Source organism: Dipodomys merriami, unplaced genomic scaffold (assembly GCF_024711535.1).
Source record: "Dipodomys merriami isolate MVZ:Mamm:240054 unplaced genomic scaffold, mDipMer1.0.p SCAF_2, whole genome shotgun sequence".
Lineage (NCBI taxonomy): Eukaryota > Metazoa > Chordata > Mammalia > Rodentia > Heteromyidae > Dipodomys > Dipodomys merriami.
In genome coordinates this window covers 90,640,609-90,667,253 of record NW_027203381.1, presented here as the reverse complement: position 1 = coordinate 90,667,253, position 26,645 = coordinate 90,640,609, and the positions used below count along the sequence as shown (strand labels likewise).

Below are 26,645 nucleotides of genomic sequence, written 5' to 3'. Positions count from 1 at the left end.
TTCCATGTCTGGCAAGGATATCAGCTTCTATTTCTGTATCTGCAAAATCATCTATGTTTTGACTTGCCTTTTGTACCTAAGGTGTTGTTCCTGGAATAAACATACCACCATTGAGTTTTCAAAGCATTTTACTTCTAATGGCAGAAAGGTAGTAGGTAGGTAACAGGCTTGCTCTTATGTTTTTATGTACTCCAGGAGAAAGTCAACTGGAGTCTTTGTGTATGATTTGATCACACGATAAAAGGCCAGAGTGTGACTGGCTGCGAGTTTTGTCACAGGAGTTGAGTCAGGTGGGCTCTGTGGTGAGAAGCAGCATGCCAGGAAAGAGGCCTAACAACCATACACCTAAAGAGATGCTACTGGGTGGACCAGGGTTCTAGAGACAGCTGAGTTTTATACTAATGGGGTTACACTAGTTTTATACTAATGGGGAAGTTACAGAGATTCTCACTAATTCCTATTCCTTGTTGTTGCAGTATTACTGGTACCTGTACTGCAGAAATAAAGAACTAGAATGGGGACTTGATTTCAGGTAGTTACAGACTGAGCAGTGAAGAAGGAGAGACAGTAAAGCCTTGGCAAAAGATCCTGGGAATGATCACATATCTCTAAAGATGATAGATTGGCAGGTGCTGGTTAGATGTAAGTATCTTCCTGAATCTGGTACTTCCTTAACACATTAAGTGATCGTGTGTTTAGGGTTGATCTAAAGGACTCTCAGTGATGTCCTTAGTCCCAAAGATTGGCTCCTCTCCAAAGATTAATGATGTCATTGACTTCATCATCTGTGGAAAAGTGAGCAAGCCTCCATAAGACAGTGATGGAAAGGTATATTCATGTCTTTAGATTTTTCTGACGCAGCCTGGACATGATGTTGAGAGAAAAGGCATGGGAGAAGAAGGTGTGTTGTGTGTGTTATAGGTGGAGTGAAGAGCTTTGCTGTTCCTTATTGTCTCCCTCTGCCTCCCCTGAGGGTACCCAAGAGTTTCATTGACTGGAAGTTGCAGTCTGACCACCTGAGGACCTGACTCCAGGAAAGTCGAGTGGCATGTCCTATGTCATGGTCATTGGGAGGGACTGGACTAAAGGAAGGGAAGTTTTCCCTCGTGGGTTCAGTCTATACTTGTGATGGTGTCTGTGCTCTTTAGGGTGATGGTGCTTTGCTGCAACTGAGCAGTGGTATTGGAAGATAAGTAGTGAACCATGTGAATGAATCTTCTCAATAACTGCTAATTAGTCTTGTTATCAATGCTTACCACAGTTTTTGAAGTAACCCAGGTAGCTTCTGATGCATCTGGCTAGAGGTCATGAAGTAGTGAGGAGACAACTCCTACAGCAAGAATAATAGTGCCTCGAGCATCCAAGTGAGCACTCTACTGGGTGGCGAGCTATTGGACCCTATATGCTTATTTACCAGAGTTAGAGAATCCTGGGAGAGGGGCTGGGAAGTTGGGTCAGTGGTAGAGTGCTTGCCTTGCATGCATGAGGCCCTGGGTTTAATTCCTCAGCACCACATAAGCAGAAAAAAACAAAGCAAAACAGGAGAATCCTGGGAGAATTTGATAAGAATATATCTTAAGTGATGGGTCAGGATTTGATGTAAATTATTAAACCTTAGACAGTTATTTCTTACCCTGTTGCCTAGAGGTTTGCTTTATTTTATGGCTGGCAAAGAGCAAGTAACTGCTTAATGGTATGTGTTGGACTCCTGGCTTGTGGCTGTGTGGTCTAAGTAAAATTGCTGAAAAGTGAGCTTTTGTCACATACTGGTCTTCATAATTGTGCTCTTTTCAAGATTAACCCCCCATTTTTGTTCAGTAAGTATGATCACGCTCTTTAGAAATGGAAGGCATTTTTATTTAAGCTTCAGTTTGATTATGAATTGTGCCCACACTCCCTGCCATGTCCTAAAAATATTTCTATTGAGATAGTTAGGTCCCAAAGGGAGTAAAATTTTTAGCAAACAATAGGAACACAATGCTTCCTTACTGAAGTTTGGGCCTGAGTATGTTTCTTTTTCCTTTGAAACTTTGAGTCTGATTGTCCCATTTTTTAAAGGCTTTCTGTTCTTTGTTGTTGTTGTTGTTGTTAATGCTGGTCCCTGGGCTTGAACTCTGGGCCTGGGCACTGTCGTTGAGCTTTTGTTCTTGTTTTAATCAGGGCTAGCACTCTGCCACTTGAGTCCCAGCTCCATTTATGACTTTTGGTGGTTAATTGGAGGTAAGTCTGATGGACCTTCCTGCCTAGGTGTATTTGAGCCATCATCTTCAGATCTCAGCTTCCTGAGTAGCTAGGATTACAGGCCTGAGCTGCTGGCACCAGCTGCTAATCATTAAAAAAAAATTAATTAGACAATTCAATGTCCAGTGTCTTTCTTGAGTGTCTTCAGTTACTGTATTCTAGTTTAATTTCTTAATGTGGTGGGAGTTGAACTCAGGGCTTTCTGCTTACTAGGCAGGTGATCTACCAACTAAGCTACTTCTCCAGATCTTTTGTAATGTAGTTATTTTCAGACAGGGTTTCACAATTTTTGCCCGGAGCTACTCTCAGAGTTATACCTAGGACTTCTTCACATCTGGAATTACAGATGTGTAACAGCATTCCTCTCTTGTTTGTTGAGATAGGGTTGTCACAGATTTTTTTTCCCCAATTGACTTTGAACTATCACCTTCTCCACCTACTATGTTAGTGTTCTTATAGATACGTGTATATTGTTTTTAAATCAACTGAAAATGACTGGTTTTGGCCCAGTTATCTTGTATTTTATCCCCACACCTTTCTTAAGTCTCTAGAGAAAGATGGTATAGAACCGATATAGCTGCTATACTCTTTCAAGACATTTATAAAACTCGCTAGGCACCGGTGGCTCACGCCTGTAATCCTAGCTACTGAGGAGGCTGAGATTTGAGGATCACAGTTCATAGCCAGCCCAGGCAGGAAAGCCCGTGAAACTCTTATCTCTAATAAACCACTAGGAAACCGGAAGTGGTGCTGTGGCTCAAGAGCTCTCGCCTTGAGCTGAAGAGCACAGGGACAGCGCCCAAACCCAGAGTTCAAGCCCCGAGATCAACCAAAAAAAAAAAAAAAAAAAGAAATTTACAAAACTCATAAAAAAAAAAAAAACAGACTGTGAGTGCTTTCACAGTACCATGTTTGAGGCTAGACTAGGATAGACACAAATGATGCATTTACTGAACCTACAAAGTTATATGCTAGTTGAAAATGAACAATCAGCCATTATAAGGAACAAATATTCCTGGGTGTTGTGGGAACACAACAAATACAGTGGCTACAACTAAACTATAAAGGAAGGCCGGAGCAAAAAGTGGTTTTCTTGGCCTGTTCTTATAATGTGAAGGGGTTTTCTCTGTCAGTTATGTCTAGAACTAAGTCATGACTGACTTTCTGTATTGAGGACTCTCATCTGTTCGCCAATTGATGGAGATTTGTTGGAGGATATTTGAGAGTCTTACTCTAACCATCTGAAGACTGGATTGAGGCAGATACAGATTAAGATGGTGCTCTTAAAACATGATTAGTATCATGAAACTACAATTTCGAGTTTTTTAAAAATTTTGTTTTGTTTTTAACATGAAGTCTCATTAAGTATCCTAGCTAGCCTCAAGCTCATAATTCTCCTGCCTCAGCCTTTTCAGTGCTAGGCTATAGGTGTATGCCAAAGGTTCCTGGCTTGACCCAGAGGTTTAAAACATCTTGTTTGATATAGCAATGAGATCCATGGTACCTAAACATAGAAAATACATTTTACAGACTTTGAAGAATTACAACTAATGTTATTGGTGATTTCAGTTTTACTCAGTGGTTTGCTATATGTTTACCTGCTGAACTACTGTTATACTTTTTCTGGAGTTTGGGATGTGAATGTGTAGTTTGACCTTGGAAGTAATTAGAGCTGCTTAAAAAGCCTTTCTGTCTTAGTTCCATGAACCTAGAGCTGTGTTTCTTGTGCAGATTTCCTGTTAAAAGAACTTTCGCCAGTGTTATGTACAAACTCACTAAGGCACTGTGTTTACAGATGACTATGAACACTAAGTGAATCTTCAAGCAAGAGCTAGTGTACTAAAATTAAGTTGTGTTTGTATATTTAAATGTTGTTCCAGTGATTATTCAAATAGATTGTTATTATATTATTCACTTACAAAATTAGTTTTAACATTATTCTTAATTGCATGAAAAGAATCTTCATAATTATGCACTCTCTTTATATGGGTGTGTGTTTGTGTGTGTGTATATATATATGTATATATATATGTGTGTGTGTGCATTTGTGTATATGTGTGATTTTTATATTGGTGATGGACAATTTCAGTGTTATGTATGTATATATACATACACACACATATACTGCTAGCTTGTTTTCTGTGGTTTGAACATGGTCTAGTATCATTGCACATATAATTAAAAAAAACACCTGAATTGTAAACAACTTTATGGCAAATCTTAGGCTACTGATATTTAAAAAAAAGAAACCCACTTGTACTTAAAAAAGCAATAATTGAAATATTCTTATTTTTACATACACATATATTATATAATTGAATAACTCCAGATCATTCAGTATAGTTTTTGTCTTTTGTTCCCTGACTTTTTCTATAGAAATTTCTCCATTGTATAACACACAGCCATATATTTATTTATTTATTTTACATTGTTGATTTTCCTATTGACATTTAAAAGGTTTAGTAAGCCTGGCTGCCCATGGGATCTTTCATAGATTGGCTCATGTATTTCTGAATCAGGTATGGAAAGTAATAAAATTATAATCTGGAGTATTTTCCCGTATCTACAGTCTGTCTGTCTTATGGTTCCATCTTTCACTATCACCATTGATACCTTGCCTATTCTACACAGTGGCACTGGATTTTGTGACTGGACAAATCTAAGCAGCATACACTGTTTCTTCCCTCCCTACCCCATCTGCTTTGGGTTTGACCTTGATCTGACCTGTTAATGCTTCTTCCTTTCAGCTGTTCTACCAGCAGTGACCCTGACTCTATGTTCTGTCCACTTGGAGTCATGGTCCTCTGCTTGTCTCTGCCTCAGGGTTCTGAAGTCTTTCCACTGTAGGTAGGATGAAGATCACAGTCTAGAACAGGTTGATCCAGTTCTTCATAGTCTGCCATGCACTGACCTCTGGTCTCATTTTTATCTCTTTCAAATCACCTCCGCTTGTCCCATCTTAGGTTTAAAGCAAAATTGAACATGCCATGTTCCCAAAGAAAAAAAAACAAAAAACAAAAAATGCCATAGTCCCTTCAGCCCTGCCCTTGTACCTTCTTGAGGGCCCTTGACTGAGCAGACAGAAGCCATTGTTTCCTCTGCACCCCACAACCCTTGGTTCATTCAGCAGTTATAACCAATCTATATTGTTAAAGTTTGTTTGTACATCAGACTCCCCAACTAGACTGGGTCTTTCAAAGAATTACTTAAGCACAAATTGTCCAGAGGCTAATGATCTTCACAGGGTAGCTATTCAGTTTGTAAAGAATTAGAAGAGTAGAGAACAAGAAACTATGTAAACACAAGTAGAAACATTGAGTTTTAAAGATGTATATGTACCTGGTAGGCCAAGTAGTTTATAGTAACATCTCTTGAGTCATCTGTGACACTATTAGAGATAAGAGCATTAAAATGAACCTCCAGAAAATTGTATTCCCAGAATTAACAATAGGAAACTATATGATTCATGGAATAGATATAGCACTCAGAATTGGCGTTAGAAAACTACCAAGCTGTGGAGAAGCTGGATAAAAAGAAAAGCTGTTTAAGGTTAGGACAGCTGAACACTGGCACCACTTTGTTTGGCTTTGTTGCTATTGTGATGTGATTATCAGTGAAGAAGACACTAAGCATTATTCACTCACATGTTCCCAAAGCCTTTTTGAATGTATTTTTTTCAGTTTACAGATTCAAATAATCATATTCTTACTATAACATTTTGTGCAGGAATCATTAATTAAGCATTACAGATAACAGACTACTCCATTTTTGTCACAAATACATAAATTGCATGAGTTTGAATAATTCTTTTAATTTCAAAGGAAAATGTGTTTTTTCCCCCTCCAGGGTTGAAAATGAGCCCATGAGCACAAGTCAGAAAAAGGAAAATGTATTGTCAACATCAGAAGCAGTAAAGGTATAGTTTTCAATTATAAATTTAATCATATTGTATTATTGATGTCATTACTGAAGACATTATCATCTTATGTAGTTGTTACAAAGCAGTTTATAAATATAATGCATCTTGAGCAATGTCATCCCCTTCAACATTCTTACCTCCCTGTGATCCACCCTTTCCCTTACTTTTCTTAATTTTGTGGTATATACAATGCTGAGCAAATAAATTTCACGACGGAGCAGTTTTCCTCTTAGAATCTGACATTTAATTTTACATTTCACCAAAGGACATAGTTACTAGTTTCTGTGGACATTCAGCCCAACCCCCTAGTGGATGGACATTTGCATCATAAAGTGGAGTACAAGTTGTGGGGAGGGGAGGGCAGTGGCTGGTAGAAGAGCCCTGACAAGGGAATTGTGGCCTCAGCTTTGCCATTATCCCAGGAATAGGGTTTTTAGCTTCTTTGTACTTTGTCTTTTAGTCTCTAAATCAGCTTGTATGACTTCTATGGTCTTTATTCCATAGAAAGTTGGAAGATGAGGCTGATTTATGAAATGCCACAGACAACTGCTGTTTGGGGTAGAAATTAATAACACGTTCCTCTAAGTCACTGCTGTATAATGGATCTGCTTGGGCAGGTGTGAATTGGCCTTCTGTGATTCTTCAGGACAAGGATAAAATATGTATAAGCCACATACCTATCCATACAATTATTGGATAAGTGAGTGAAAAATCCTTGAAAATGACTAACCTTTTCACCTTTTGTTGTTGTTGGTGGTAGTAGTTTGGTTTTCTTTTTGTTAGCTTGTGGGGCTTGAACTCAAGGCCTAGGAGCTGTCCCTGAGTTTTTTTGCTCAAGGCTAACACTCTACCATTTTGAGCCGCAGCACCACTTCCAGTTTTCTGGTGGTTAGTTGGAAGATAATAGTCTCACAGACTTTCCTGCCCTGGCTGGCTCTGAACCATGATCCTCAAATCTCAGCTTCCTGAGTAGCTAGGATGACAGGTGTGAGGCACTGGCTCAGCTTACCTGTCTTTTAATAAGGAAGTTGGATGCTTGTGTTCATTGAACAGGTGTGTAATCAGTGACCAGGTGTGTGATGACAACCATGGCTTTTGATATCAGTTGCTTTGTTTTTACATGGTTTATGACAGCCATCAAGGAGAAAGTGCAGTCTCTAGGAATTTCAGGACCAACTAATTTGGTCAGTGGAAGAATGGAAACACTCGTGAATTTTCATTCCTGGTATCAATACTTTCTTAACATGTTCTAAAACAATGTGAAATACAAGTGGATTAAATAGAGTAAGATTAAAGTTCACATTACTTATTCTTCATGATAGTGAAAAATACTATTTTATTGAAAGAATGAAAATCAGAATGATTTTGGTTTCTACTTTTCTTTTTTCTTTCTTTCTTTCTTTCTTTTTTTTTTTTTTGGTGCTGGTATTGCGCTTGAACTCAGGGCCTTGCTCTTTTTATTCCACTTGAGCCACCTTTCCAGTTCTGGCTTTTTGTGATTAATTGGAGATAAGAGTCTCACTGACTTTCTTGCCTCAGTTGTCTATGAATTGCAATCCCCAAATCTCAGCTTCCTGAATAGTTGGGATTATAGGTGTAAGTCCTTAGCTGCCTTTTTTTTTTTTTTTTAATATTCTCTATTTTTGTTTCTCTATTTTCTTTCCTCTTCTTCCTACCATACTCCTTTTCTCCTCTTTTGTTGTTGTTGTTGGTGGTATTTTTGAGACAGGAGTTTACTGTGTATCCCAACCTGGTCTTGAACTTCAGAACCTCCTGCTTCATCTACATGAGTGCCTGGCTTTCGTATTAGGTTTTCTAGCATCTTTCACCTCTTTCTCTTCTGCAGAAAATACTTGGCTACCCTTCTGACTTACTCTTTTCTGGTCCCTATAGGGTTCTGCCTGTTGTTCTCGTTTAAATGACCAGAGTTACCTTTTACTTTTTTTTTTTTTTTTTTTTACTAGTTCTGGGGCTTGAACTCAGTGCCTGCAGTGCCTGGATTCTGTCCTTGAGCTTTTTTGCTCAAGGCTATAACATTCTATGATTTGAGCCATGACTCTACTTCCAGCTTTTTGAAGTAGTTAGTTGGAGATAAGAGTCTCAAGGACTTTCCAGCCTGGGCTGGTTTAAACCACAATCTTCAAATCTCAGCCTTTTGATTAACTAAGATTACATGTATGAGCCGGTGGCACCTGACAAGATTTTTGCTTCTAATGCTAAAAATGATATAGCATTCTGTTACCTCTGACATTTCAAACTCTTTCTTTGGCTACTAACTTTCCTCTCCATCCATCTCCTAATTCCTTATTACCACTATATTCTGGAACTTTACCAATCCATCCTTCTTTCTTCGCTCCCTCTTCCTTCAGTCTTCACTTGTTTCCTTACTTGGCCTGTACCTGTGGTCTACTATTTCAGCTGCACTTTCACTAAACACACATACACACGCACGCACGCACGCACGCACGCACGCACGCACGCAAAACCTTAAGTCCTCCAACTTGGATAAACTCAGGCTTTTATTCCCAGTCATCTAAGCCTCTTAAATAAATACCACTCCATCATCATGAAACTCTTGCTCTTATTACTTGGGAACTTTTAGGCTACTTACATAGGTGAATATGGCTGTCTTTCTCAAGTAACATTTTGGCTCACATATTTGTTTTTCTTTTCATCTTTCTTTTGACTGGCTGGATTTCTTTTAGTCACACAGTCACAGTTGTTCAGGACTGTTGCTATCAGGTATCAAATAAATATGCATTTTGGTAATGTCAGTCTCAGCTTCATGCCTTACAAGGGAAAAAATGGTTAAATAAGGAAAAGAAGGTTAAAAAGAGGTGAGCAACAACACGCACTATATTGCTATTTTCACAGTTTAAACAGAAGGCCCTTTTCATTTTCTTTTCTTTCTAATGAATGAAACACAGAGCTCTACTGAGGAATTGGCATTCCTTCCATGCTTCCATCTTGTTAGCCTCAATTTTCTGACTCTGATAAGAAAAAGATTTAAGAAGAATATAGAGCTATATAAAGATATATATATATATATATATATATATATATATATTTTTTTTTTTTTTTTTTTTTTTTTTTTTTTTTTTTGTCGGTCATGGGGCTTGAACTCTGGGCCTGGGCGTTGTCCCTCAGCTCTTCAGCTCAAGGCGAGCGCTCTACCACTTGAGCTACAGCGCCACTTCCGGTTTGCTGGTGATTTATTGGAGATAGGAGTCTCATGGTCTTTCCTGCCCGGGCTGGCTTTGAACCATGATCCTCAGATCTCAGCCTCCTGAGTAGCTAGGATTACAGGCGTGAGCCACCAGCGCCCGGCTATAAAGATATATTGTATATACTATGTTATATACATATTGAGAGATAAAATATGCAGATCTAATGTATTATAGATCTCTATATAGATCTGTCTATATATAGGTCTTCATATGTATAGATCTATATCTGTTTACAATCTATTATATATAATATGCATAATCTAGCATATCCTTCAAGTATCTATAATTAATAGGTAATAGTTATATATCTATATCTGTATGGTATTATATACACATATATTTATCTTTCTGTGTCTATTTAGCTCTGATCTACCAAGTCAAAGTGGCAGAGATAGTTATTTGAAAAGCTGAACATAAATTGACTATGCTTAAGCAATACAGTGATAAAGTCTCTTTGGATATCATTAATTTCTTATTCTTACAATATCCCTTCTATGCTACATAAATGTAGCTTAATTAATTTTAACACTAATTCATCTCATGCAATATATATATAACAGGTTTCTGTATCTAGCTGGAGAAACTTTCAGATATTTAGCCTACATTTTACCCTTGTCTTTATCCTTTTTGCATGTACATCCACTCCATCTAAAAAGGTCAAAATATGTTGCTATACCCTGCCTCATATTACCTATTTTAGAGAAATAGTCATGTCTTTCTCCCTTTCCATGATTAACTCCCTAAGACCTGTGTAGCCATGCTGTGTGTACTAGTAGTTCTGCTTCCTGCCTGCTCTGTTTCCTGGTTTTTCTATATTCAGCTCTCTACTTTCACTGGCTTCTTCACTTTTCTCCCAGCTTTTCCTGTGCATATTTAAATTTACAAATAATTATTTTCATGGGTCTGACTTCCTTGCCTTTCAACATTTTAACCAAAAATGTCTTTGGAAAATCAGTCTTTAATTACTGCCAGTTCTTAATGCATTATAGTCTGGCTCTTGTCTTTTTCTTTAGTTACCTTGGATATGAGAAACCTAGTAGTTTTATGTTGGTCACACATGTCTTAGATGTATGCCATAGTTACTGAATGAATGAGAACCACTTCATAAGATCAGTATATTGAAGGACACTGAGGATTCTTTCTTCCTCCTCTTCTTCCTCCTCCATCTTCTCCTCTTCCTTGTCTTCCTTTTTCTCCTTCTTCTTCCTTCTTCTTTCTCTTTCTTCTTATTTTTTTATGATGGAAATTAATTAACTAAAGACTTTCAAATGAGAAATTGTCCTCATGCCGTGTGTGTGTGTGTGTGTGTGTGTGTGTGTGTGTGTGTGTGTGTGTGTGTGTGTGTGTGTGTGTGTGTGTGTGTGTGTGTGTGTGTGTGTGTGTGTGTGTGTGTGTGTGTGTGTTTTGAGATAGGGTTGCCCTAATTAACTTTGATCAGCTGATCCTTCTGCCCCAGTCTTCTGAACAGCTAAGATTATGGGCATGTACTACCACATTAACCTGGCTCACTGGTAACCACTTGGTTATGTCCAGTAGCTTTTTCCCCCATTCAATTCTTACTCAGTTTATCCATGGGATGAAAAATTCACTTTTTAAACCTTGCTTTCTCTTCCAAAACATTTCTTTGGCTTGTCTTTACTTTTATGATGTGCTTTCTTGCTTCATTTTCTACCTCTGGCTAATTTTTTTTGTCTGTTTGCTTCACTGATTCTCTTCTGGCTGAATAACTTTTCATATAAATGGTTCTCAAAGTCAATCATCTAAAGTGACCTCTTCTGGTGTTATGGCTCCAGACCTCAGCCTGATGTTCTCAGATTTGATGGTAATCAACATTCCAGACATTTCTGGAATGCGATTGCCCCTTTGGTGGCTCCAATTCACTTTGCCTAAAAGTCTCAGTATTTTCAGATGTATTCTAGCATGTTTGTGGATTTTTGTTTGTTTGTTTTGGTGGTTGTGGTATTAGAAAGTTGGGAGAATCATCTAACTAGGATAGACAAATAGCCCTGGGGCTCAATTCCTCCATTTAAAAAATTTCTACCAAACCATCCTGTCTCTTAAAATGCTATAACTGGTACCTTGTGTGTTCACATTCTGAGCTTTTTCAGACAGTCTGTGAATGGTCTCCCTTGAGACCAGAGTCTCCTTTTGCAGACACTTGGTTGGAAGGAGGCTGCTTCTGTTAACTTACTGTGGTGCTATCTACTTTTGCCTTCCAAACTCTGGAGGTATCTCATCTATTAATCCATTCTCATCCTTTCATAGTACTTCCAATGTTAAAGCAGTCCTTTTACATCATTTTTGTACTTTGAATAAGAGGAGAAATCACTGAGGTATGTAGTTGCGATGCTAAATCAAAAGTTTTACCCTGGAAGTCAAGTTACTTGATGAGAGTTACATTGCTAATGAGAGGAGATGAGAGTCAATACAGTTTAGTCATGTCAGTACAGTTTAGCTACTTAAACATCTGGACCATGGGTTAGATCCTGTAACCGAGGCTAAATAAGTTGGTTATTGTTAACTTGATATTTGCTTTCTATAAATTCTAACATTGGTCTCATTTTAGAAATATTGCTCATGATTTAATCATGCAATTTCAGTGAAGAGTCTAGTATCTTTTAAGTGATTTTTATAGAATGTTCCTGTAGATATACAAGCGAAATTAAGAAGTGTCAGTCCAATACTGGATGATATGAAATATTGAAGTCTATACCATTTTAGATCAAGCCATTATTTTCCCTTGCTACCATTGTTATTATTATTTCCATTGCTATCATTGACAGAGAATGATCACTTGAAGTTCTATAAATTGATGCTGGATTTTGAGACTATAGTGTTATGAGGTACAAGGAATATATTGTGTATGCATATTATACTCACTATTTTGGGTTTGAGTAGCTCTTTGTTCCTTTTTGATCTTCTTTAGCTTTTTCAGTCAGAAGGGAAATGGCAATCAAATTTATAGACAGTAAATGTTTTCTTTGGAAAACACTGGAACCGATCTTTCAATAAATGAATAGCCTTAGTTAATGATTACAGTTTTTTTCCTCAATGATACACACACACACACACACACACACAATAGCAGGAATAGCATATCAGTGTCAATGTAGACATTTTCAAAACTACTCTTCATTCATATGAACTCATCCCCCAACCAAAAAAAAATACAACCCCATTATAAGCAGATTAAAGCAAAACTTTCCCATTGATGATGGGAATGAATTGTCTAGAGTCAGACTGACAGCTCTGGTCTCTGCCTGCATTACTGGTAATACCTCCTTGGAACAGTGTTAAAATAACATGTGTGATGATGGAAAAAGCACAGACCTGGGCTTATAGCCCAGATCTCCCCTAGCGTGGTTTTGTAACCTTGGGAAATGTATTTATCCTCTGTGAACTTTGATTTGCTGATCCTCGGTGGGAGTGTTCAGTCCTTATTTCGTAGAGGTGCTCAGGAACTGACTGAGATACTGAGGGAACTGAGGAAAGTTGTGACTTTCTTGCTAGAAAAAGTCTGGCTGAATTTAGAGCGATGTCTTTGAGAATAGTGGTTAGCAATGTATTCTGGGTTGATAGAACAGAACGTGGCTCTTAGAAACTGTTATTTCCTGACATTTGGAAAGAAGGCATAGAAGAAGGTGTGTCATTACTGAGATTGAGCCAGAAGTCACAATTCTTACTGCTTGATTGATTTTATAAAGAAAGAGTGCTGGTAGTATGCCTGAAATTGGGATTGTGTTTTGTTTCTTGATGACTAAAGTGACTGCCGTACCAGAAACCCAGTTTTTAGACCCCAGATTCCAAGTCCAGGAGTCCTACATTGTCACACTGTGAAAGTTCAAGAAAGATGCATGTCTTCAGACAACATTTTAGTACATACATCTTCAGTGGTAATGGTTTGTGGTGGGTACAGACATTGTCCTCAGGTTAAATAGGGAGAACTAGAGGCAAGGAATGAGAAAGATATGCCTAGTTAAAACAGTCCCAAGTTACAGATATGGCTTCCCTGACCATGATCTCTGTCTCTGATGGCAGAGGCCTGGTGGATGGACTATAGCTTTTGGATGTTTTCTTTGAGATGCTAAGGAGGCACTGCTTGTGTGAGGGTCAGAGGGGCAGATGGCCATTTGACTGTCCCTGAATCCTGTTCTTGGAGCCCAAGGTGACTGTAAAGTACTGCAGGAGAAAATAGTTCAAATAGAAAGGCACGTATGCAAGGTGAGGTGCTGCATACCCAGCTTTTATCCTATCTTTCTTTTCTAGTTTATTTATATACCATTTCTAAACACCACATAAATACTTTGCATTACAGGATATTGAGTATGCAGGCAAAAAAAAATTCTTAAAGTACATACCTTCATCAGTAGCCTTCATAGATTACATGACAAATACCAGGGTTTTGGAGAACAAATGGAATTAATGTATTGTGCTGTTTGCTGGAATCCTGAGTGTTTTCGTTCTACAAATGCCTTGGAACAATTTCAGACAGTTCTGTTAGGTAGACAAAAGCCCGAAGGCCTGTGGCAGGTTGGACTTCATTGTTTTCTAGCGTAGGCAGAAAACAGCAGCTGCTTTAAATCAAATTTAAAGTTTTAATTATGTAAATTCAGATTTTATTGTAGGTTGAATAGGACTGTTCTTTTCTGCACATTTTTGTTTCTAAATTTAGGAGCCCTTTTTCTTTTCTAGCTGAGTGTGTTTTACTTACTGAGACATTTCTCATGAGACTATGAGGGAAAAATTAAGCACTTGAGACATTTAAAGAAACTAAAAAATGTTTTGTAAAGTTACAATATAGAGATTGTAGAATAGCAAAGAAATAGAAAACTGAGAGGAAGGAGAAATAAATGATTTTTTAAAATGTTATGTGTCTTAAAAAGTATCTTCTTTTAGAGAGGAAAATAAGATTTGAAAGGAATGGTCAATAAAATAATAATTGAATCAAATGCTGTTTTGACAGAAAGACTTTAATTATGTCAAAAATGTAATTTCCGTGTTCTCTTAATCTCCTTTTATTAGATCATTACTTTAATTTTTTTATTAAATTAAATTAATTTGGTGCTGGTACTGGAGTGTGGACACAGGGCCTGGGTTCTGACCTTAGCTTTTTCTCTCAAAGCAAGTGCTTGACTACTGGAGCTACAACTCCATTTCCAGATATTTGGTGATTTATTGGATATAAGAGTCTCATAGACTTTCCTGCACAACTTGGCTTTAAATCTGGATCTCAGATCTCGCCACTGGAGAAACTATGATTACAGACATGTAATAAAATCATCCGATTTTATAAGGCACTTTTGTGGATCTCTAACATATTTTAAAAATATTTATGTTTTATCGAGTAGCCCCTTAGCTCACTTTCTATAAGTAGCTATGAATAACAAGCTGCCACTCATTCTAAATAGAAAAAAAGAACACAGTTGTATTCATGTTACAGTCTTAGTTCATTTGGATCCAGAGAGAAATCGTGTGGCTGGAAATTGCAAGCTAAATAGAGTAGTTAAAAAAACTAATGTGTCTTTCCCAGATGTGAACACTCTGGAAATGTCAACTATCTGGCTAGTCTTCTGCCAAATTGTGAAGGTGTTTTTGCTGTTGAATGAGGAGAGGGCTCTGCGGACAGTGACTAACAACTTGTTCTGTGATGGGCCAAAGGAGGATAGGTGAGGGGAAGCTAAGGAGGATTAAAACTACAGTTGACACCTATAAAAGTTGTGACTCAAAGGCTGGTCACATTCCATATGTAGAGGCTTATAGCAGGGTCCTGTAAGAAAAAAAAATACCCTCTTCCAGTAAAGGGGGACCAAACATAAAAACAACTGCTTATTCAAAATTAGTGTGCTGGATGAACAGGATCTAAATGTTTTCTCTACTTTTTATACGCCCAATTTGAGTTGTGGCAAGGCTTTTCTGAACTTGGATTAAAACATAGAATGAGGTAGACAAATGGCATAGTTAAGATGCTCTTGCTCTATTGAAAATAAGCTTCTTACAAACTTTGTCATGTGCCCCCAGGTAGTTTTACCTCTGTGTTTTGATCCTTTTGTGACTCACACTTGAGTTTTCTTTTTATAAGAACTTGTGAGCATGACAGGTGATAGATTCTGTTGGACGTGCATTCCAATTTCAAGTATGTGAGCAAGCATGTTTGGAAAGCAGGGTGAGTAGGCACGTTGGCCTGGAGCTTTTCGGAATCCAAGAAGCTCACAAGTTGCAATGGCAGCTCAGTTTTTGCTTGCACATACTCATAAATGTGTTTGTTGTACCAGTAACTTAATTATGACCAGATAAAATGCATTTTTGGAAGTGGTTTAGTGTCTGCAAAGAAGGCCTAATAGTTTCTGTGTTTTAAAATGTGTTCCATCAAAGATTCATGTTTTACTCTGCAAGGATCACAATGGGCTTTTTCTTTTAGTTGTCACAGTAGGTTACTGTCTTTCCTTAGCAGGATGGGGAAACATTTTACAAACTGATAATGCTTTGGGTCAATAAAATGTTGAACTGATGAGGTTCTATTTAGATATTAATTTGTCAGTGTGAAATACTTGGAATATGGCTTAGTGTTTGCTATGGTCCATCCATTGATCTCTGTTCACTCCTCTTCTTCTTTTGTACTCTTAACCTCTGGTCACATAAATCCCTTGGAAGCATATGCCTCACTAAGCTCATTTTTAAGTTTGTTCCCACCTTAGGTGTTAGAGGGTTATTTTTTTTTTTCCTACATGCTGCTTTGCTGTAAGTTACATATGGAATGTTACCAGCCTTTGAGTCACTTCAAGTCTCACCTTTTATAGATTTCAGCTGTAGTTTTAATCCCCCTTGGATCCCTCTCACCGATCTATCCTTTGGCTTGTCTAGTTGAGTGTGTTTTACTTACTGAGATATTTCTCATGAAACTATGAGCATTCTTTATTTACTTCTCTCACCTGTACCAAATCTGGGCTGGCCCTGGGTGTTCGTGTGTATTGTCCGTCTGTCGTGACATTAATGTCACAGTTCAAAATGCACTGTACTTCAAGTTGATTGTAAGGTGCCTGAAGGAATAGGAGCATCAGTCTGGATCACAGGTATGCCACTGGTATCCAGTAGAGGGTCTGCCATGTAATGCTTTATCAGTCAATCAAGGTTATCTTAAAAAAGATGATGCTGGAGCTGGGCAGGTAGCTCAGTGATAGAGTACTTGCCTTGCATGCATGAGGCCCTGGGTTCAATTCCTCAGCACCACATAAGCAGAATAAGCTGGAGGTGGTGCTGTGGCTCAAGTGGTAGAGCGCTCGCCTTGAGCTGAAGAGCTTAGAGACAGTGCCCAGACCCACAGTTCAGGCCCCACGACCGACAAAAAAAAAAAAATGATGGTGCTTATTGCTGTCTGTTTTATTTTCAGATTCTCCAAAATGAGGATAAGAGAAACCCTGCTGAGAAGCCAGTCACTCTTCCCACACAGGAAGATCTCAGAAAGCCAAATGACCTTTCAAATACCACTTCAGATACCAAAACAGGAGAAAGTGACAAACAACCAAAAGAAAGCTTTCTTCAGTTTCTTGGTAACTTATTCAGTATCTCAGGAAAATCATCACTTGGGGAAGCTAAGCAAACTTGTTTTAAAGATGACCAAGATAAAGCTGAGAAAGATTCACAGACTTATGAGAACTGTCGTAAGGAAGAAAAGAAAGGGGAGAGGGAGACTTTCAGTGGCTTACTGGGAACTCACGCACGTCCAATGGAAGAACAAGAGTCCAACTCAACAGAACTATCAGATGCCTTTTCTCTGGATAGCACACAAGACAGTGAACAGGAAACCACTGATTTACTGAAGTAAGTCTAAAACAAAATTTATCCCCAAATTGGAGTTTGAGTCTACCTCCTCCTGTCCTGGGGCTTTGACTCAAGGCCCGGGTGGGATCCCTGAGCTTTTTTTCTCAAGCCTAGTGCTCTACCACTTTTGAGACATGGCTCCACTCCTTGTTTACCATGGTTAATTGGAATTGAGAGTCTCCTGGACCTTTCCTTCTCAGTCTGGCTTTGAACCTGGATCCTTAGATCTGAGCCTCCTGAGTAGCTAGGATTGTAGGTGTGAGCCACCAGTACCTGGCTTTCAAATCTTTTAAGCCTAAATTCGAATCCTTATTAGTTGAAAAGATAGGAATTTTTTTGTGTAATATTCCTACTGCTTGAAGAATTATATGATCCTGTATACTTTCCAGGTAATCTGGAGCTTTTTTTAAAGCTACTTCAAGGAGTAGACTAATGCCTTTTAGGTGATAAGGGAACATTTTTAAACTAGGGACTTGTGCTTGCTGGCCTGACACTCTTACCACATAGCCATACCTCTAGTTCTTTTTTGCACGGGTTATTTATTTATTTATTATGCCAGTACTAAAGTCTGAATTTGAGGCCTTGTGCACTCCCTTGGCTTTTTTCACTCAAGGCTGATAATCTACCACTTGAGCCACACCTCCACTTTCAGTTTTTTGTTGGTAATTGGGGATAAGAGATTCAAGATTTGTCTGCCCAGCCTGGTTTTGAATCTCAGTTCTGAGAACTTAGGTTCCTGTGTTGATAGCTAATTTGAATTGCTGGCTAGGCTCATAGATAGGAGCTACTGGTGTCCAGCTGCCTTGGTTATTTTTGAGGTAGGGTCTTGCTTGCCTGGGCCAGCTCTGATCCTTTACTTACGTTTTCCATGCGCTAGGGTTGACAGTACATGGTTGAAACAAGCTACTATGCTTCCCCCTTGGCTGGGATAACAGGAGTGTGAGAGCAGCCATTGCTTGAGATGGAGCCTCACAAACTTCTTTTGTGTTGATGTTGTGTATGTTTTTGTATAAAAATTAACTGCCTTATCCAGTGTTTGACTTTGTTTCATAATTCTTTGATCTAGCCTGAAATCTGAAACAACTAAGACCACTTTGGCAAGGCCAACCTTTCCTCACTTACCTCATTTCATTTAGCTACTCTTTAATGGACAGTGAAAAAATAAATGAATGTAATAATTCATTACCATCATGGTTGGTAGGATTTTAGAAGTCAGCAGTGATGTGGTTTGAAATGAATTATTTCAGCTAAAATTTATAAAGTATATGAAAGACATAACTGATGATTAGGATTAACCTTAGTTTCTCTCCTGTGGAACTTGAAGAACAGGGAACGATGTTTATGAAGGATAGTAAAGCAACATGGCTCACACGAGAGCTCCCACAGAATAACTCTGTAGAGGAAGTTAGATATTGAGACTATCAGAATCTTTTTTGTCTAATAGGGTCTTGCATGTATGCCTAGGCCAGCTTGGACTGAGGTCCAAATATTTACTTCCCACATAACTAAAATGACAAGCACAAGCCATTGTATACAACTATTGATTGAGAGGGAGGGTCTTGAGTTTATGGTTAGGATGGCCTTGACCCACAATCTTCCTGATCTCTAGTTCCTGAGTAGCTAGATTCTTTACTCTTTTTAGAAATTCTTTTTTGATTTTTTTGCATTTACATGAGTAGTTTAATATTCTACAATGGCTGAATGTTTGAAGAACATCCCAACAGGAGAGGGGATTTTGGAGAAAGTTCAGTCATTGTTTTGTTAATAGATAATTAGTGAATGCTATTGACTAGATGCTTTTGCAGGTGTTTTACAAGACATCTCCAATTTATGTGTTAAAAACTTCTGTTCAAAGTCACATGTAAAAGAATGGAAGCTTACTATGATGATCTGATTTGGTGCTAAAAATCAGTGATTTGTCTCTAACTATGGTACAAATATAAAGACACCAAGTCTGTGTCCTTCCTTAGAGTCAGATGCTTTGAAATGAGAAGAATTAAGCCTTAAACTTGTCACCCATGTTGTTACTGTTAACTGCCATCAGATCTATCTATCTACCTATCTATCTATCTATCTATCTATCTATCTATCTATCTATCTATCTATCTATCTATCTATACTTATATATGTAATCAGGTAAAAAGGAACAGTTTTACAGAACCTAAACATCCATACTTCCTTGTCATTGACATGGTGCTTGTCAAATCTTTATTCAGATGTAATAAATACATGTGAAACATTCTAGGACTTTCTTTCCAAATTAGCACAGATAAACAGCATTTAAAAGATACACTTTACTGTGGGTTACTGTTGAATTATTAATTATATTTCCTGATACTCTTCATATGGTTATTTTCTTTTCACAGACAAACCAACAGTAAACCAGGGAGTCCTTCAGTAACATATGCAACATATCGAGGGCCTCGACAAATTATGAAATATTTAAAGCAACAGATCATATTGGAAACTGTGAGTCCTTTAGGCAGAGAAAGTTCTGACTCTAGTGCAGACACACATCTTGGCCCTGGAGGTGAAATTGAGGCAGAGATTATGCCATTAGCATCAGCCAGCACAGACACATCCAAGAAAGGACATTTGCTTGAAGATCCATTAGGAGACTCTGATTGTAGCAGCATAAATATCAACCCAGAAAACCATCTGACAAACAATACAGAACTGCAGAATATTGTTTCCTCTGAGGAGGTTTTAAATAAAAATGATCCTGGTGCCCCTGAGAGAAATCAGTCATCTGCTTCTGTGACTAAGTCCAGCTACACGGTTAGAGAATCTAACCTACCACACCATTTAAGTTCAACATTGTTGACAGGAAGTCAGAGCAATGAAGTCCCTTGTAGTCCAGAATTTCCGAGGAAATTTACAACAGTAAAAAATACCAGGAGAAAAAGCAGCTCTGTGAAGAATGATGAGGAACATACTGAGTCACAGAGACCTCCTGCTTCTGATTTCTCTTATAGTGCATCTGATGGGAGTGATACTACCAAACTGGAAAGAACAAATTTGCAACATCCAAATAAATCAATGAGGAAAAAAGATCTGCAATTGCCAGATAGTAAGTGTTCTGACAAGCAAACTTCAGATAACTCATCAGAGCACGCTGCCAGTCATACCAGTACCACCGTTCTCCAGGGACGTGCTGTGACAGATACAGGACTTGGAAATGAAGGAAACGGATTGCTTGCCCAGGACTCACAGAAAAATGTGCCTGTTAAAGAAATCAAGCAGGCAACAGAAAGTGCCTCAAGTGCTGAACCTATCACTTCAAGTCACGTAAAAACTCCTGAAGACAGAACTGAGTTATTACCCAAAGATACAGACCAAGTATTTGAAAGGGAAGCCAAAATGCTTGATTCAGGACCATCTGACAAAAATCCTCTCATTAGGGCACTAAATCAAGAGAACCCTATTTCCACGAAATGTACTAGTGAATCAACAGTTGTAGCATGCTTAGAAAAGAAAGTACCTGGACTGAATTTGGAAATGAACAGAAATTGCATTTCAGAATCACCTGTTTGTTATGAGAATCCACAACAATCCAAAGTCTCACCTGAGGCTAAAAAATCTCTTACTAACCATGAAAATAAAAATTTTAATACCTCACCACCTACCTTTATTTCTGGAAGCAGTGTGCTGAGCAATTTGGATACCCCTGTTTTCAACACTGAAGGATCTTCTGTGCTCATTGAAATGGGAGATGTCAATGTTGTTGATATTTCCCACCAGCCTGGTAAGCATCAAGAGGAATATGTAGCAAGTTGTGTAGAGGCTGCAGACCAGAAGAGTCCACCTCTTCTTCATCTTCAGCATGCATCATCTGTAATTCTTGAATCCAAGGAAGTTCTTCTTGATGGTGAAAAATTCCAGTGTCCACTAGATCCTGAAACCAAAATCACTTACTCAACTGGGGTGCCACGTTTGAACTTTGAGCCTGGAAGCATCTTTAAGGATGATGGTTCTGTTTCATCTCATGACCCTAATAAAGCAGAGGTAATGCCATCAAACAGTGAAACAAGTAGGGGCATCATTGTGAAATCTGCTTCCTTTTCCTTAGAAACCAAAACAACTAACACTGCTGAAATCTTACCAAAAGTTGAGATTGATGATGGTCAGCACAGTACTCCCGAAGGAGCAAAATCTTTGGCTTTGCCCAGTGTAGCTGTTTTCCAAACAGAGTCCAGAGACATTTCTCCAGCTCACATTCTTTTTTCTCCACCAGAAATTGCTGATGAGACAGTGAAGACTGTTTTAGAACTAACGTCTTTAAAGAATGCACATGACAAAAATATTCAATCAATGGATCATAAAGAAATGAAAGAGAAACCCTCAGGTGTGAGCCTTACAAAGAATTTCCAGGCAGAGATTTCTCTTCCTGCCTCCAGACATCAGGGAACACAAGAAAACAAGTTAGAGGCCTCTGGTGATCTTACTTCTATTTTCAAAACTAATTTGCCTGAGACTTTCTCCCATCCTGGTCAGAAGAAAAGCACTCAAGATATGGCACAGAATCATGATGCCACCATTTGTAGTCAATCTTTGAATATTTGTAGGACCGAAAAGAATACTGTTCTCTCAGAGATGGCAGAAATAGATAATACTTCCCCACAGTTCCAAAACACTGACACCACAAAAATAAATACACCTTTTTTGGGTTCTGCTATAGGTTTGGGAAAGGATACATTTGTATCTGAGAACTCAAGCTTGTTTAATGTGCCTTCTGGGCTGAGATCAGAAAAGCAAGCCTCACTTCACAGGAGAGAGGATCCATGTTTTCTGAGTGATGGTACTGAGAGTGCATCTTCCTCCTCTCTTCACAAGGAGGAATTTAGTACAGTTAGAAATTCACATGATCCCCCCAGTAATTTTGGTTCTGTGAAAATGACCATAGATCTTGCACACAAAGATGCTTCTATAACTAACCTTCGGGACCCTGATAGCTCTTATTTGGAATTGGAAACAACTATCCAGGTAGGGGTAGACGTGACCTCACATCAGGAACACTTTGAGATTCCTACTGGGAAAATAACCCTTGCTTTCCCAACTGCTGCCCATGTTGATCATCCCATGGAAGCAGAGACTGGAGCAGTTGCTGGGGCTCCGGCGACAGTTAACAGCTCACACCAGCAGTGTTCTGAAACTTGTGCTGAGCATATAGAAGCAAGGAGAAGAGCACATGACCAACCTTTGGTCCTTGAAAGTGGTTTACTCATTGACAAGGCTGACACTTTGATTGAGGAGATTTTTAATTCTGTTAGGGAAGAACTAAAATACAAACACATTGTTGGTACCTGCCAGGAGCATAGAACCACAGGTGGTATAATGAATCCCGGTTCCCTGAAAGAAGACATCCCCGAGCAAAACCCATCAGAAGTGACATTGACAGGGATCCAACCTAAAGACTGTTTGGAAGAGCAGGGCATGGAAAGGGGGTCAGATGTCGAAGAAGAAAAAGCCTGCGTTTCCCATGCAGTCGGTGAGACAAGTCTCCATTTTACTTTTGATAGAATGAATGTATCTTGTTTGATAGAAGATCAAGCTAGCGAGTTAGTCAATGAGGTTATTTATTCAGCACAAGAAAACTTAATAAATGATGCTTTTGAAGATACTGAGGACACCTGGGATTCTGAACCTCAGGCTAATACCTCAAAGATTCTGAACAGTGATAGTATGAAACCACGTAATGTAGTTAGGGACTTCTTGTTATCAGAACAGACAATAAATCAAAACACACATGCAATTAATGAAAATAAAAGGCTAAGTAAATTCTTCTCCATAAGTAACTTAGTTCATGACACAGAGTCAATTAAAGGAAGAGAAATTGTTCTCTACCAAAAAACTCAACTTTTTGGAAGTAAAGCTGGGCAGTCTGATAGTATGAATTTGCAAGAATCAGATATGGCTTTACAAGCTGAAAACATGATCCATCCAGACCTCAATGACCAAGTACAAACACATTTATTTGTCAATGAAGACTGTAAGGAAACAGCAGAAGGAGAACATGTAGATATGCATAAAACAGGGGAGGAACGTATGGGGAAACTTGTATTGAATTTTAAGTGGCCTCCACTTGTAAGTGATGACATCCATGTTCCCGGCACATCCAAAAGCAGTCTGTCTGATAGTCTTGTGTGTATATCTGACAAAAGCATGCCAGAGCATAGTAAAAGCACACTCCTTGCAATGCCAGAAATAGGAAGGGTACACAGAAAGGGTAATGAAGTAAGTGTAGGAAAAATGGAGTCTCTACCATCCGTATTAGACATAGGGAAAACAAACAGAAAGGATGCAGAATTAAATACTATAAAACACAAAACAGCCCCTCTTATGTTAGATGCTGGTAGAGCACTTAAAAATGATGCTGAAGTAAATGTTACCAAAACGGAGCCAGAAGCTGACATTTTTAGAAAGGGAGAAGTATACCGAATGAATGCTGAGAGATATATTGAAAAGCCCGAGAAGTTACCTATCACCTTAGAAATGGATAAAGGTCATAAGGTGGATACTGAAGGGGATAGTTGCAAACCTGAGGTGATGCCTTTTCTGTCTGAAGTGAAGAATATTCACCAGAAGGATGCTGAAGGGGATATTGTAAAGGCCGAGGTGCCCCCTGTAGCACTCGAGATAGAAAGTATTTACCAAAAACATGCAGAAGGAGATATTGGTATGACTGGTATGGCATCTGTTATGTCAGAAGTGGAGAGTATCTATCTAAAGGATGATGACGAACTCACTGAAAAGGCTGTATCTATATCTGCTACACTCAAAGTGGAAGATCGTCACCAAACCGATGAGGAGGGAGGTGTCAAGAATGAAGTGACATGTAGGGAATTACAGATGGAAGGTATTTCCCCAAAAGATGCTGAGAGAGGTCCTGACAAAACTACAGTGGTGCCTGTTACTTTAGAAGCAATAGATATTTGCCAACAAGATGCCAGAGGAGATACTGGAAAGACTGAGAGACTTGTGGAGGCTGAGAAAACACATAGAACAAGACTGGAATTGACTCTGACACACATGGAAGCCGTGTCTCCTGGATCTGAAACTGCAGAAATGCCCCAAGAGTATGCAGAAGCAAGTGGTGGAGAAATGGAAGACGGGTCCACTGGAGTAAGAGAAGGCTTGATATTGCACGATGATAGACTTGCCTCGCATTTCAGAGGATATGAATCACCTACATTAAGTAAGGATTATGAGGGCTATCCGGCTTTAGCAATGGCAGATTTCCAACCTGAGAACAGAGTTGTAAGGCTCAACAAAATCGTGTCGCTTACTGCAGTTTATGACAAAAGAAGAGAACTAGACTGTAGCCATGAAAAGGGCGAATCTAACTTAGCCTTTGTTTCTCAGGATGAACAAGAGAATTCTTCCTTTACTATATTATATGAAGAGCCCCTTCACGATGAGGACAAATACGCTTCTGCAGAAGTGAGAGGAACACAGCCTCTCTTATTTCCTGACGTGTCTGCTGACAGCATGCCGGTCCTGGCCTGTGAAAGGTCTGAAAGTCGAACTGACCTTGTCCATCATTTTGAAAAAGAAGCGAAACTAGGTGAGACGTATGATGGTGATAGTTCGGAAATGTTCCTATCAGTGGAGGCCAAGAGGTACAAAATTTATCCCTTGGCTTTGAGTCCCATTTATGAGGATGACAGTTCACAGGAAGACATTCTGTCCAGTGAGGTCTCACCTGGTCACCACGGATCCACGAAATCGAGAGAGAGTGCCAACCAGTCCTCTTCCGTGTTATCACTTCTCCAGTCTGTATCAGAGCGCTTAAAGATGAATTTTGATGAAGATGATAGGCAGGCAGCTGAGGAAGAGGAGGAAGAGGAAGAAGCATTGAACAAAGGGCTGGGTGCTCAAAGGAGGGAGCATGTGACCTTTCACCTGCCAGAACCTCCCTTCACATTTTACCCTGATGAAGACCAGGAAAACACTGAATTTTCTGCAAATTCATACCCAACACCAAATGAACCTGCCCCTTCTAATCTGCCAAGTGGTCTGTGGTCAGAAAAGGCTTCCTTCCTACAAAAATGTGATCTGACTTCTAGACTGCATTCTTCTTTAAAGAGTGTTTATCACCAGTATTTACAGACTTCCAAAAATTCCTCAGAAAAAGCCAGATTTGGTGGGATTTTTCAGGAGCCGGTGTCACAATATTTCCCTGTTGAAGACAACTCAGACAGATTGAGCCCATATATGGAGGTAAGTTGTTTTGGTCATTAATTACTGAAATGAAACATTGGATTAGGATCTTGTTTTAAAAAAATGCTTAAGAAAAATCAGTATTTTAAGAAGGTATACATTTTATTTATTTATTTTTTTAACGAATCAAATTCTATAATACAACTTTGTGTGTTTTAGCCTGACTGCTACCTTGAGGAAATAAAATTGCTTGTGTGATTTAAAATGCTTAGTAGAGAAGCTAATTATTCCACAGTCCTTGGGTAATATTGTTCAAACTAAGTTAAGTGAGAGAATTTTGCATGATGCAGCGTATCATGCAAAGAAGTTGTCACTTTCCTAATTTAGATTATACATCTATAAAAATATTTCTGTTGGGTAGATTTTTTGTGCATTTATTTAACAACTTCATGCTGGAATTGTTGATATTGCTCATACAAAGCAGGACCTTGCACAGCCTAACTTCACGAAAAAGAGCCCAAGCCATTATGACTGGAAATGTTTTTAACTTCAGTTACATGGTTTAGGGGGAGTTAGAAATATTAAGGCATCTTGAAAACGGGACCTTCTTTTCTGGTATTCCTGAGATTGTGGAACTTTCTTGGGATAGCTTTACCCTGTATGGCTTTAGTGGCAAATAGTAATACTTGCATACTAATTAATACCCTGCAAGGCAAAGAAATTATGAGATTTAAAGAAATGTAAGTTTCATGGTTCCTCACAACTTTACTCTGAATGAATCCCCCTTTCTGTTTTGCCCAGTCTTCCCTTGACACTCTGGCTACTTGCTATTTTCCTATTTATTCTCAACATAGTTCTCTTCTCAGGACCTTTTTTTCTCTTCTGTGCTCATCCCAATCCATCACGTTTTTCACTTACTGAAATCTCCTTTTAAAGAGTCTCCTGGTAGCACTTCTTCCAAGAGCCATCTTCTGAATCTCACTGTTCCATTGTCTCACCTTCATGTTGAATCTTAACCTGGCTTGGTTTCTTTGTATATTACTTGTCCTTTTAATGCTTATTTAGAATGCTTGTTGCTGTTGCTGTTGTTGCTTTTGTTTTTTGGGGTTTTGGGGTCTTTTTGGTACTCTGGGTTCAACCCAGGACATTGAACTTGCTAGGTAAGCACTTTGCCACTGAACGATATCTCAGGCCTTTAGGTTTTTGAATGTGATCATCTGTTTGCCTCTTCTAGCTATGTGCTGAAAGCAGTGACATCATGTTATGTCCTTTATTGTTTA

At 38.7% G+C, this 26,645-nt stretch overlaps 1 protein-coding gene and 1 long non-coding RNA gene across 5 annotated transcripts in view; one reads left to right on the top strand and one right to left on the bottom strand.

Annotated features, from left to right (window-relative positions):
* Crybg3 (crystallin beta-gamma domain containing 3) overlaps nt 1-26,645 on the top strand; it is a 98,644-nt gene that overhangs the window by 13,959 nt on the left and 58,040 nt on the right. The window contains exons 2-4 of the mRNA XM_070030418.1: nt 6,088-6,157; nt 16,775-17,205; nt 19,572-25,425. Coding sequence (XP_069886519.1) covers nt 6,088-6,157; nt 16,775-17,205; nt 19,572-25,425 — 6,355 coding nt within the window. The remainder of the gene's footprint in view (nt 1-6,087; nt 6,158-16,774; nt 17,206-19,571; nt 25,426-26,645) is intronic.
* LOC138832424 (uncharacterized) lies at nt 7,694-22,227 on the bottom strand. 4 transcript variants are annotated; one of them, XR_011373557.1, is made up of 7 exons: nt 22,141-22,227; nt 21,308-21,445; nt 20,832-21,196; nt 13,746-13,935; nt 12,268-12,389; nt 8,772-8,949; nt 7,694-7,734 (listed from the first exon to the last, which is right to left on the bottom strand). It is a non-coding gene; the product is annotated as an uncharacterized lncRNA (long non-coding RNA). The 4 variants fall into 4 exon arrangements; XR_011373559.1 differs by lacking the exon at nt 7,694-7,734 and having other exon boundaries at nt 8,695-8,949; nt 13,746-13,961; XR_011373556.1 differs by lacking the exon at nt 7,694-7,734 and having other exon boundaries at nt 8,695-8,949.